The sequence below is a fragment of the Mus caroli genome, chromosome 5 (genome assembly GCF_900094665.2).
Source record: "Mus caroli chromosome 5, CAROLI_EIJ_v1.1, whole genome shotgun sequence".
Classification (NCBI taxonomy): Eukaryota; Metazoa; Chordata; class Mammalia; order Rodentia; family Muridae; genus Mus; species Mus caroli.
The window spans coordinates 59,571,982-59,585,870 of NC_034574.1; the positions used below are offsets into that span (position 1 = coordinate 59,571,982).

At 42.3% G+C, this 13,889-nt stretch overlaps 1 protein-coding gene across 3 annotated transcripts in view; it reads left to right on the forward strand.

Moving 5' to 3' along the window:
• Positions 1-1,211: 1,211 nt before the first annotated feature.
• Positions 1,212-13,889, forward strand: part of Nsun7 (NOP2/Sun RNA methyltransferase family member 7) — a 39,309-nt gene continuing 26,631 nt past the window's right edge. For all 3 annotated transcript variants that reach the window (XM_021163691.2, XM_021163690.2, XM_021163689.2), the window contains exons 1-4: positions 1,212-1,638; positions 2,120-2,523; positions 5,314-5,372; positions 6,032-6,162. In XM_021163691.2, coding sequence (XP_021019350.1) covers positions 2,208-2,523; positions 5,314-5,372; positions 6,032-6,162 — 506 coding nt within the window. In that variant the 5' untranslated portion in view covers positions 1,212-1,638; positions 2,120-2,207. The remainder of the gene's footprint in view (positions 1,639-2,119; positions 2,524-5,313; positions 5,373-6,031; positions 6,163-13,889) is intronic.

Sequence of the window (13,889 nt, forward strand, 5' to 3'; positions counted from 1 at the left end):
AAAAAAAAAAAGAAACCCATAACTTTAAAAAAAAATTGGAGGAAAAAAAAGTCTTGGAGAACTATTTTAGAGTATGTGTTTTATATCTGGAAAGAATAGAGAAGGTCAATCAATATAGGTATGTACACAGATATCAATAATGAAAAAATGAACGCTGCCAAGATCTGAGTTCCCCAACTGTCACAGTTGTGACGGCAGGTCCCTGGTCCTGTTTGGTTTCTGCTTTCAGTTCTGAACACAATGGCAAACAGAAAGTAAGATTTAATAAACACTTGTTCAAATCAGGGGGAAGAGGTATGCATATAACAGGACAACACCTTTCTGTCATTATGAATCCCCCCCCCCCACTTGCTTACAGGAATTCCCTTGAGTTTTAGTTGGATGCATTCCCCAGCCTTTGTTATTAAGCATGTTCTGTGACTAATTCTGGAGTGGAAACCAAGCAAAATGATGTGTGCATCTTTCCAGCCCTGTCCTTGGAAGGCATGGGCAAGCTGTCTTCCTCCCCCTTCTCCTGCTTCTGCCTACAAGTGGACTCTGGATGAGCAACAGGGGCCACCTACCAGAAGACCTTGCCTTTCTCAAAGATTTACTGAGTTGGTAAGATACTTCTAGCAGATGCATAAGTCCTCCATACCATGGCCTTTGGGCTAATTGTACAGGGATACAGGGATTACAAAAGTTAGAAGGGGGGGAGGAAAGGAAAGGAAAGGAAAGGAAAGGAAAGGAAAGGAAAGGAAAGGAAAGGAAAGGAAAGGAAAGGAAAGGGAAAGAAAGGAAAGGAAAAGAAAAGAAAAGAAAGGAAAATAAAAAAGAAAAGAAAAGAAGAGAAAAGAAAAGAAAAGAAAAGAAAAGCGAATTTTTGAGTCTCATGAATTTTTGAGTCTCAGAATCCCTGATGATGGGTCCAGCCATCTGCATTTTAACCGGCTTCAGGTGCCTGAGAGTTAAACCGCCCGAACTACTTCACCTACTTCAAAATATCTCTAAGTGTTTAAAGAAGGAGACCAAGCCAGAATGCTCAGGAACCCTGGCCTGAGCTTCCAAGAGGGACTGAACGGCTGCCAACTGTCCACAAGAAACTGGTGAAGAGTCACCCCTACCAGATCCCACTGGGAAAGCCTGGCGCAGAGCCCTTCCCCCGCCCCCTTCCGTTGCCATGGAGATCCGGGCACCCTGAGGGACCCGATTTCCGCATCCAGGGTCCAGTGTGGACCCAGCTCCTTGCTCCTTGCTGCCATACCCACTAGGGCTGCCTCACGAGCTCCGGGACGGTCACGGTCACGAGAAGTGTCCCCTCAGGGACCCAGAGCTCCGCTTTCTTTCAGGGACCCGGAGAGAGCCGAGAGCTCGGCCTGAGCAGTGTCCCCTGAGCGCGAGGGCGAGCCCCGAGGAGGCAGCGTCTCCCTCAGGGACCCTGGACGTAGCTGGCGCGGGCGCCGAGCGCTTTCCCCCGGCCGAACCCGGCGGGTGGTGTGGCTGCACTTAAACCAAACGGCCTCCGCGGGCCGCGGCTTCCCGGGGCTCCCGAGGGCCTGTTACCTCCTCCATCGCCCCAAGTGCAGAGGCTGCCGCGTCTTCAGCCCCAGAGCCCCGGAAAACATCCCAACCCCAGAGAAGGGCGGATTCGCGGAGAAGGTGACAGGACCTTTACTCCCTGGGATGTCGGGATGCTAGGGGGACCTCTAGTGGGTCTGTCCTTAATGGGCTGTGACAAAGGGTGCTGCTGGTGGAGGTGGTGCTGGTGGTTGTGGTGGTGAGCTGTCTCCCCCAGCCCCACCCCGTGCACGTTTTCGTTGCAGTTGGAAGTATGGGATGTTCCGATGTACATGGCTAGTACATGCCATGTCTCTAAGGTCACAAAAAAGGGGACATCATGCCGGGAGGTGGTGATGCATGCCTTTAATCCAAGCACTTAGGAGGCAGAGGCAGGCAGATTTCTGAGTTCAAGGCCAGCCTGGGCTACAGAGTGAGTTCCAGGACAGCCAGGGCTACACAGAGAAACCCTGTCTTGAAAAACAAAACAGAGAGAGAGAGAGAGAGAGAGAGAGAGAGAGAGATCATTAAGAGAGGTGCTGTAGAAACAGAGATTTACCAAGATAACCTTCTCTTTTCTCAGAGACGATGCTTAAGACTACAAGGATAGTGATCTCCCTGGACCACCTGATTTGAACTTGAAGCTTGAGTTATTGACATCAGGGGCAAACATGCTGGACCCAACGAGTGAAAGGGACCTTTTTGACCAAGAAAACATGGAGGAGATCTCCCAACTCGCTTCCCTGGAGATGTCGGGGGATGTAGTCGTCAAAACAAACTCTTCAACCTTCGTCCTAGAAAAACCCAGCTACCCAGACTCCGTGTACGTTACGGCAGCGAACATTTTTCAGGGTATTCGGATCCAAAGGTCGCCAGACAAAGTCATAATAAATTACGGAAGTGAACCCCTGCAGCCCTCCTCCTCCCGCTCCGAGGATGAATCTTTTCAGCGCTTGTCCTATGAGCTGGCTTTCAGTACCCTGAAATGTGAGTAATAGCCGTCCTGAAGAGCAGCTAGCTCTAAAAGAAAATGGCAAAGCCAGGCACGGTGGCTTATGCGTAGTACAAGGTCAACCTGGGCCACAGAGTGAGATTCTGTTTCAGGAGACGGGGGTGGGGGGGTGGGGGTACGGTGGAGGGTGGGGGTGGGAATTAATGGAATGCAGAATGCAGCCTAGCTCCTCAAACATGTGTGTATCTTTGGTTAATCACAACAGTCTAAAAATGAAGGCGTCCTAAGGGGAACTAGAGAATTCGACTGCATTTGCCCTTAGATATGGTATAGTGGGGTCGTTAAAATGAACAGGAGCCGACATGGTTGTATAGGCCTGTAATCCCAGCTGCTGAGCCTTGAGGATTTGGAGTTCCAAGCCAGGATGGGCTATAGAGCCAGGCCCTTCTCAAAAAGAAAAAGAAAAGAACAAACAGCAAAGAAACCAGGGAACAAATCCATTAATGGGAAGAGTGGGAAGCTACCCTTTCCTCATCCCCTCTCCCTCTATGTAGCTCCACCAAGCTTCTGTGTGTGTGCTTGCACCTTGTATTTTATGTTCACGAGGTGTGACAGCGCCAAGGGAGACAGCAGAGAGACAGAAGAAGAAAAGCATAGTCTTTAAACAGTAAATACCTCAACTAAGTCAACCCGATCAGGATTATTCAATTCTTAGCCATAGCTTTAATTTGGAGTGCCAAGTGTAAGTAGGATTCTCCTTTCTAATTTGCCTCCAAAGTGCTAGACTCAAATCTCCAGAGCTCCTTCATGGTAGTTAACTGCCAACTCCCAAGTGTAACGATAACTGTAGATAGGACATAACCAGATATTTCTACTCTGAGCAGAGCTGTCAAAGTGTGTGTGTGTGTGTGTGTGTATCTTTGTAGATTTATTTATTTTTATTTTTATCTATATGGGTGTCAGGTTTCCTTCACCTGCCCAAAACATAGAATACATCGAATAAAGTATAGCTGTTATTTAAATTGATATTTCAGAGTAAGAATGCTATATAACTTTAGATAAAGTTAGTGCTTCCTGCACGATACGGAAGGCTGCCAGAGGTGGTTGTTTCTGCAGAGCCCTGAAGAACAAGTGTAACACTGGCAACATCGTGCACGGCTTTCCTGCACTCGGCCCCGAGACACACACCTTCCACGGCACAAGTCTGTTGCATTGATAGAAATTATAGTTTCTGTGACAAAAACTGCGATTATTTTCCCTTATAAATGAAATGAGAATATTACTTTGTCTCCAAAGCTGGTGGCTTAAATATGTATAATGTTTCCCAAAAGATTTTTTTAAAGATTTATTTATTATTATATCTAAGTACACGGTAGCTGTCTTCAGACCAGAAGAGGGCTTCAGATCTCATGACAGATGGTTGTGAGCCACCATGTGGTTGCTGGGATTTGAACTCAGGACCTTTTGGAAGAGCAGTCAGGGCTCTTAACCACTGAGCCATCTCTCCAGCGCCCCCCCCCCCCGCAAAGATTTCCTATGAGAATTATAGTCTTCACTTTAAAATTTGTCTTCTTTGGTTTTCTCATTTTCCAAATAAAGATTGAAATCCAGTGTCTACAATATCACTAAGTTTGTTTCTCATGAATGGTGAATGGATTAAAGCTAGGGCTTACTTCCTGTTTGCCGTACTAAAACATACATGATGGTTTTTTTTTTTTTTTTGGTTTTTCGAGACAGGGTTTCTCTGTATAGCCCTGGCTGTCCTGGAACTCACTTGTAGACCAGGCTGGCCTCGAACTCAGAAATCCGCCTGCCTCTGCCTCCCAAGTGCTGGGATTAAAGGCATGCGCCACCACGCCCGGCTCATACATGATGTTTATAGTTTAAGTGTATCATAAAATACTCACAAACCTAGGGGGAGGGTCAGAAATATGTTTACCAGTTTCCATGCAGCACCTATGGCGTCGTTTCTCTGTCTTTTGCTGTTTGGACTACTGTCCTTATGCAAAACCTTAAGTGGCAACTCCTGTCATTTAGGTCTTAGATTAAATATTTCATCTATGCCTTGATTAGTGCCAGATACTTAAGTTAAAATTATGCCTAATAAAAGAAGTGCAAAAGAATAGAGGAAGAGAAACACTTCCCATCACAAGGCTAGCAAAAACCTTGATAAGTAACACCAGCAAGGATGTTCAGATAAACCAACCTCTCTCATAAGCAGAACCAAAACCCAGAACAAAATATTAATACTTGATAATTTATATAACATGTCAGCAATACTTAAAACTGAAAAGAGAAAGATCATTTAACATTTCAAATATTTTTATGTACATGGTTGCGTATGTAATGCTATTGGAGGCCAGAAGAGGGCACCAAATTCCCTTGGAAATGGAGTTAGAGCTAATTCTGAGCCACAATTTGTGTCCTGGGAATCAAACCCGCATCCTCTGGAAGAGCAGCCAGTGCTCTTAACTGCCCAGCCACCTTTCCAGCCCCCCCTATTGTTTAATATTATTAGTTATATCTTCTTTAATGTCTTTCAGAGGTCATAAATTAAAGGTTAGAAGTCCTCTATGACGACCTTACTTATTCAGGTAGTGCTTTGAATCTATGTAGGACCTGAACCGTAAAAATGCAGGATTCAAAAAGATTATAACTGTTTCATCTTGTGTTACAATTATGATTCATTAGCAGTTTATACAATTATGAGGTGTATATTAGATATGAAAATAATTTTACAGCATTACTTAGAAAGTGTATATAATTTAAAGTCTTTCTTCTCAGATTTGATATTTTGGGTAGCAGGCTTTTCCCTTGTCTTTCAGATCAAGATATTTTGGAAAGTATATTAATAGATAGCTATATCTTCTCGAGTACCACAATCGTAAGTAAACAACTTTTAGAATTAATTGGCCTCATTATGTTGAGAAAGTACGCAAACTCCCTCAGATCTAAATAATAGTTTGCATGACGTTGCGACTTCTTTAAATATACGTTATTTTCTACTTCTAAGACTTGCATTTGGACCCTGGCTCTATCATTGTGACTCCTAATACCTCAAATTGTCTTTTTTTGAGGTTTTCCTCTCAAACTAGATATTTTTTCTTTTGAAGACCTCCTCTATTTTTTTTTTTTTTAAAGATTTNTTTNTTTATTATATGTAAGTACACTGTAGCTGTCTTCAGACATTCCAGAAGAGGGCGCCAGATCTCGTTGCGGATGGTTGTGAGCCACCATGTGGTTGCTGGGATTTGAACTCTGGACCTTCGGAAGAGCAGTCGGGTGCTCTTACCCACTGAGCCATCTCACCAGCCCCCTCCTCTATTTCTAACTCTAACCCTATGGTGTAAAAACGATCATGTTCTTATTCTGTTATGAAAAATAACAGGATAAAATATTTCTACCATCCATATTCACTCTCACACTTGGGAGGTCAATCCCAAGGCTCCATTCATCCTAGGCAAGCACTCTCCCGAGTCGCACCTCAAGCCCTTGGGTAGTGTTGCTTCAGCTTTCTTCATGTGTGTTGTTTCCCTTCGGTAGGCAAGTGAGTTGAACAGTCTTATCATTGTGATGCTGTATGACTTCCAAGACAGAAAATTTCAGCCCCGTGTCCTTTCCGAGAATGAAGAGACCATACCAGAAGTTCAAGAAGTCGAGAACCTTCTAAACGGGTAAAAAAAGAACATTCCTGTGAAACCAACATCAGCATTTTGATTTATGAAATATTTATGTAATATAGTTTATAGATACCTATGTCTCAAAATTTATGGAAAAATATAAGTGTTTTGAGTTCCTTTGCAAACAGACACGGATAGTTTAAATATCTAACTTTAAATCAAATTATTGTAAGATTTTGAATTGCATGATCCAAGGTATGAACATGTGGGAAATCGTTACAAATGTCTTATAGTTTTAGTATATGTATAAGCTAAATCTAATTTGAAATAGCTACTATTGTCTTCTTAATTGGCAGCCTTTAAAAAAAATCTAACATGTAACAAATGAGAAATTCTAACACTATCCAATAATTCACTGTTCTGCCTAATTGAAAAAAAAATCTGTTTAGTTAAGAACAAACTAATGTGTTTTAGTTTCTTCTTTATCCTAAATATCAACAGGAGACTGCAATGTGGCTAAGTGCTTATGTCAAAGGGCCGTTAGGAAAGATAACAGATTACTAGTGAAGTTAGAATTGGACATATAATAAGTGGTCAGTGCATGATAAACGTTACTGTGTGTTAATGGCGCTAGGTGTGATATCTTGAAGGTGTCCCCAGAATTCAGATGTTGAAAATTTAATTCTCATGTGGCAGTGTTGGGATGTAGAGCCTAATGAGGGGTGCTTTAATCATGAGGGCTTTGTGCACGTGTGCGTGTGTGTGTGTGTGTGTGTGTGTGTGTGTGTGTGTGTGTGTGTGTGTAGACGGGTGCAATACCTGTGACGGTTAGCAGTAAGTTTCCGATGATTCTGTTCCCTACTTAAGTCACAGGGTATCTCACTGATCCTGGAGCTGATTTGGTGAAAGTGGTTGTTGGGCCAGCCAGCCCCAGCAATCCTCCTGCCTCTGCTTGCTGAGCATTAGAATTACAGGCAAGGGATGCTGCATCTGGCTTTTTTACGTGGGTGTTGGGTGTTTGAACTTAGGTCCTCATGTCCGTACAATATGCAGTCTACCTACTCAGCCATCTTCCTGTCCCCATTCTTTCCCCCTTTGAAGTGAGTTCTCATGTAGCCCCCGATGAGCTCAGAACTGCCTACACGGCTGAGAACAACTTTGAACTTTTGATTCTCCTGCTACCATCTCCCAGGCTTGGATTACAGGCTTGCACAGGCACCCCCAGAAAATGCAGTCATTGAAGGATTTGCTGGAGTACAGTTGAGTAGAGATGTTCTTTTCTAACATGTCCAAGGTCCTGAGTTCAATCCTCAACACTACAAAACAAACAAACAAACAAACAAACAAAACACAAGTTTCTGAATGAATTTTTCTGCTCTTAGACTTGTCCTTTCTGCTACAGCATGACTTCCCAGCAGATTTTTTGGTTGTTGTTTTGGTTTTTCCAGACAAGGTTTCTCTGTGTAGCCCTGGTTGTCCTGGAACTCACTCTGTAGATCAGGCTGGCCTCGAACTCAGAAATCAGCCTGCCTCTGCCTCCCAAGTGCTGGGATTAAAGTCATATGCCACCACGGCCCGGCACTTCTGTTCTTTATAAGCTACCTACTTTCTGATATTTTTGCTTTGGAGGCACAAAATAATATTCCAATAAACCGTTAGATATAGGTTGAACTTTTTATTTAGTATAACTGTGTGCATCTGATGTGTGTGTGACAGTGCAGAGACTCCTGTGCTACAGTGTGTGTGTGTGTGTGTGTGTGTGTATGCCAGAGTGCGTCTGCAGGTTGCTTCTGTTTCTCCTCCATAGGATTTAAGGATCAAACTTTACCGACCCAGCCATGTCGCTGGCCCAGCTATAGCCTTTGCTGTTATACTATTTGTTGTTAGGTTATATTAACTATTGAACTTTAGCACCAGAGTGTAGCAACAACAGTCTTGTAGAAAGAACAGTCTGTAAGAGTTGTCAGTATACCGAATTTTATACTTAGCAAAAATGTAAGTCACTTTAGTTAAATTATTAAAAGCCAAGACCAGAAGATTCAGGTAATAGTGTAATAATAATTGTTGCTGTTTTGAATGTCTGTTTCATTTGCTGCTCTAAGAAGTGACCTTATTACATAAGGTCTTTACATAGTGACATTATTAGTCGGTTACTATAGTAATGTCCATGTCCATCATAGCCATGAGATGTGGGATGGAGAAGAGAAAGCGATTATCCGTATGTCCTCTTTGTACCTGTAAGGACCTCGCTTCCTTTTCCTGGTTTCTGTCGTTTGGTTTTGGTTGTGTAAAACCACCTCACTGTCCATATCAGTTCTGAGCCAGCTGCTTTCCAGGTGCACATAGAGAACAGGTTCAGAGACCGATGAAGCAGCATGCTATGGGGTAGCCTTGGCTTTGTCTTCTTGTGCTTTGCTGGGTCTCTCTTAGATACAGTCGGGCATTAAGAAATTCTCATGGAGGCTGGAGAGATGGCTCAGCAGTTAAGAGCACTGACTGTTTTCTTCCAGAGGTCCTGTGTTCAATTCCCAGCAACTACATGGTGGCTCACAATCATCTGTAATGGGGTTTGATGCCCTCTTGTGGTGTGTCTGAAGACAGCTGCAGTGTACTGGCATACATAAAATAAAAAAATAAATCTTTAAAAAAGCGATTCTCACGGCCATCACAACATAGTCTCAGACTGGCTGATGGGAGCTCAGGTTAGCTGAGTTAGCCAGGAAAGCCACAGCGCTCCAAGAAAGACCGGTGTGTGAGCTCATTAGTGGCAGACTAGGTGACAACACTAGCCAAAGCCTGGCTTATGAAGCCAGAGATCAGAAGGTATTACTGCTTAATTAAGAACTTCTGAACCCCATGTCCCCCTTCCCCTTTCCCCTTTGGACCATAACATGGATCTGGCTGCATTGCCACCAATATTCCCACCACCCCTATCCTAGATTTACATAAAATTAGGTCTAGTGGTCCATGCCTGTAATCCTGGTACGTGCGTGGGAAACTGAGACAGAAGAATTGTATGTACCAGGCCAGCAGGGGCTACACAGTGAGACCCTATTCTTTAAAAACCTTCATAAAATGCAAACCTTATCCAAAATTAGTTAGTCACATTCATATTTGTTATTATACACAACTCAACAATATCCTATGTAAGAAATGCCTGCATTCAATAATCGAGCTGCAGAGAACAGCAGAGCAGTGTAGGAAAAAATATATGTACGAAGATGAAGGCATATGGGGGGCTGGAGAGATGGCTCAATGTTAAAAGCACACACACTGCTCTTACAGAGGACCCGAATTTGGTTCCCAGCACACGCTTAGATAGCTCAGAGGATCTGGTGTCATCTTCAGACCTCTGCCAGGTTGCACTCATGCGCACAAGTGCCCCCTTCTCAAACACACATACAAATAATGAAAAAAAATTTTAAATCTTTTTAAAAGATACAATTACACCTTTTTTTTTTTTTTTTTTTTTTTTTTTTTGGTAAGGAGCTGTATTGCTGAGGTTGGTTTCAAACTCCTGAGCTCAGGTGACCCTCCTGCCTCAGTCAGCAAGTGCTACCATGCCAAGCAAAACCAAAGTAGTTTAACTAAGGTTCTTAGCTTTCGAGAGGCAGTGCCAGTTAACTTGAGCACGAATGGAGACTGTTCTGATAAAGGGAGGTGCTCCCATGAGGACCTGGGAAGAAACGGCATTGGGAATTGGAAAGGTAGAAGGACTCTGGGCTCTTACCCTTTTCCTATTGCTTCTCTCTTAGTTTCTGTTTCCTTCCCTCTTTCTTTAACGTTCTGTCTTCTACTACACTTCTCTAGCCCATGTTGGGAAGGTCCTGTTGACCCTCGTGCCTGCATGTTTATGGTACAGTTGTGTGGCTAGTTTCTTTTCTTTTCTTTTCTTTTCTTTTCTTTTCTTTTCTTTTCTTTTCTTTTCTTTTCTTTTCTTTTCTTTTCTCTTCTCTTCTCTTCTTTTCTTTTCTTTTCTTTTCTTCTTTTCTCTTCTCTTCTCTTCTCTTCTTTTCTTTTCGTTTCTTTTCTCTTCTTTTCTTTTATATTTTTCAAAATATTTATTTATATTATGTAGGTGAGTACACTGTAGCTGTATAGATGGTTGTGAGCCTTCGTATGGTTGTTGGGAGTTGAATTTTTAGGACCTCTGCTTGCTCCAGTCAGCCCCACTCGCTTCGGTCAACTCTGCTCGCTGAGTCCCTGCTTGCTCTGGCCCAAAGATTTATTGATTATTATACATAAGGACACTGTAGCTGTCTTCAGACACTGCAGCAGAAGAGGGTCTCAGATCTCATTATGGGTGGTTGTGAGCCACCATGTGGTTGCGCTAGTTTCTTTTCTTAGACTAACTTATTAGCTCTAAATTCCTGTCAGAGGATTTCCCAATTGTTCAACCTCAAGTCTTCCATGTTACAATGAAGGCGCTACCATCTATCTACATACTTGGTTTAAGGCCCCTCCCCTCCCCTCTGCTATACTCAGTGATGGCGAATGTGTCAAGTCCTCAAGTCCGATGGCTCTGATTCCAAAACACATGCTTAATCTCTTCATTTATTTGCAATTTTACTACCGCTGTCCAAATCCATGCGCTATGAATTAGACTCTCCATTGGATTCCTTGGTCAGTTCTTCCTTCCCCAGGATTTGGTCCACAGGGTAAGTAAAGTGAAATTTGCTTATCTTTGAGGCAAGGTCTCCTGTCGCCCAGGCTAGCCTTGAACTTGTTGTGTAGCCGAGTCTGGCCTTGAACTCATGATTGCTTTGCCTCCAACCGCTCTCTCAGTTGTTGAGGTTACAGCTGTGCAAAACCCTGGTTGACAGAGTGATATAGTTTAAGATGTAACTCTGCAGTCAAAATAGAATACCGTGGATATTTAGAAAATGTGTGAAATAAACGAGGAAAGGGTTCTAGCTGTTATGCAAGAAACAACATAGACATCTGATCCCCGAGAGGACAAAAAATGAGTAAGCTGAGCCTTACAACAGTCTTGGCCTCACGCCTAGAGGGACTTTCCAACTTGTGATATAGGAAGTGGAAAACAGGCATCTCCCTGAATTAAGAAAGCAGAGATCAGTTTTAAAGGCCGCAGTGACTTTTTCCTTTATTCTAAGTGGTAATGCATATTAAATGATTTGTAAATATTAAGCTAACTATGCAGGCAAATTACTTTTGCTCCGATATGCTCTTTTTCTTATTTTCTCATTACCCATTATGCCCCCGAAGTGTGTCATTTGCCAAAACATCTCTTAAACTGTCCTTTAAAATGAGTTTTTCCCTCACGTTCTTTTTCCTGGCCCTTCTTTGGAATCTCTTTGACCAGTTAACCTTTCTAGTGAAGAATCTGAAACAGGTCGTCTGTATAGGATTCTGTATTTTCCCAGCAGAAGATTATCTCCAAGCATCAAGAAATTGTTCATTTTGGAACTGGGGAAGACATTGGCTTAGAAGCCACATACATTGGAGTCAGAGGCTAATCACAGGGTATCTAAGGGAGCAGGATTTTATCAGGCCGACAGCTACATTTCTTGTCTCTACAATCTGCTTGCTTATCACCCCCAATGAACTTCTTGTATAATCAGACCAGTAGATGCTATTAACCACTGCTGTTGCTGATGTGGCCACCAGTAGGCCAGTCTTGGGGACCTTTTCCAGGAAACGAGCCCAAGCTGCATCATCAGATATCTTGTAGAAGGGGCCTCCACTGACTTGTGCCCCAGGACGGCCCTCAACACCCCAACATGGAACCCAAGACATCTGGAAAGATGCACAACCTCCGAACGGTGCTCCGACCACCACACTGCAGCCTGCCTGCCTGGATCGCAGCAATGACCGTTGAGCAGAGAACACCTCAACTGTCACAGATCCTGGAAGATGCTACCAAGTAAAATAAATAAAATAATAAATAAAAAAGTCTATACTCAACAAAATTGGAAAACCTAGACAAAATGGACAATTTTCTAGAAGATACCAGGTACCAAGGATAAGAAATAGAAGCAGTCATTAATAGTCTCCCAACCAAAAAAAAAAAAAAACAAAACAAACAAATAAAAACCCAGGACTAGATGGGTTTAGTGCAGAGTTCTATCAGACTTTCAAAGAAGACCTAATTCCAATACTCCTCAAACTATTCCACAAAATAGAAACAGAAGGTACTCTACCCAATTCGTTCTGTGAAGCCACAATTATTCTGATACCTAAATCACACAAAGATCCAACAAAGAAAGAGAACTTCATACCAATTTCCCTTATGAATATTGATGCAAAAATAATCAATAACATTCTTACAAACCGAATCAAGAACACATCAAAATGATCATCCATCATGATCAAGTAGGTTTCATCCCAGGAATGCAAGGATGGTTCACTATATGAAAATCCATCAACGTAATCCACTATATAAACAAACTCAAAGACAACAACCACATGATCATCTCATTAGATGCTGAGAAAGCATTCGACAAAGTCCAACACCCCTTCATGATAAAAGTCTTAAGATCAGGAATTCAAGGCCCACACCTAAACATTATAAAAGCAATATACAGCAAACCAGTAGCCAACATCAAACTAAATGGTGAGAAACTGGAAGCAATCTCACTAAAATCAGAGACTAGACAAGGCTGCCCACTCTCTCCCTACCTATTCAATATAGTACTTGGAGTCCTAGCCAGAGCAATTAGACAACAAAAAAAGACTGAAGGAATACAAATTGGAAAGAAAGAAGTCAAAATGTCACTATTTGCAGATGATATGAGAGTATATATAAGTGACCCCAAAATTTTTGCCAGAGAACTCCTAAACCTGCTAAATAACTTCAGTGCAGTAGCTGGATATAAATTAACTCAAACAAATCAGTGGCCTTTCTCTACACAAAAGATAAACAGGCTGAGAAAGAAATTAGGGAAACAACACCCTTCACAATAGTCACAAACAATATAAAATACATTGGTGTGACTCTAACTAAGGAAGTGAAAGATCTGTATGATAAGAACTTCAAAAGTCTCTGAATAAAGAAATGGAAGATCTCAGAAGATGGAAAGGTCTCTCATGCTCATGGATTGGCAGGGTTAATATAGTCAAAATGGCTATCTTGTCAAAAGAAATCTACAGATTTAATACAATCCTCATCAAAATTCCAACTCAACTCTTCAATGAATTAGAAAGGGCAATTTGCAAATTCATCTGGAATAACAAAAAGTCTAGGATAGCAAAAACTATTCACAACAATAAAAGAACCTCTAGTGGAATCACCATCTTTGACCTCAAGCTGTACTACAAAGCAATTGTGATAAAAAACTGCATGGTACTGGTACAGTGACAGACAGGTAGATCAATGGAAGAGAACTGAAGACCCAGAAATGAACCCACACACCTATGGTTACTTGATCTTTGACAAAGGAGCTAAAACCATCCAGTGGAAAGAAGACAGCATCTTCAACAAATGGTGCTGGCTCAACTGTCAGTTAGCATGTAGAAGAATGCGAATTGATCCATTCTTTTTTTTTTTTTTTCGAGGAATTGATCCATTCTTATCTCCTTGTAGAAAGCTCAAGTCTAAGTGGATCAAGGAACTCCACATAAATCCAGAGACACCAAAACTTATAGAGGGGAAAGTGGGAAAGAGCCTCGAAGATATGGGCACAGGGGAAAGATTCCCGAACAGAAGACCAATGGCTTGTGCTGTAAGAAGAATCAACAAATGGGACCTAATTAAAACTGCAAAGCTTCTGTAAGGCAAAGGACATTGTCAATAAGACCAAAAGGCAACCAACAGATTGAGA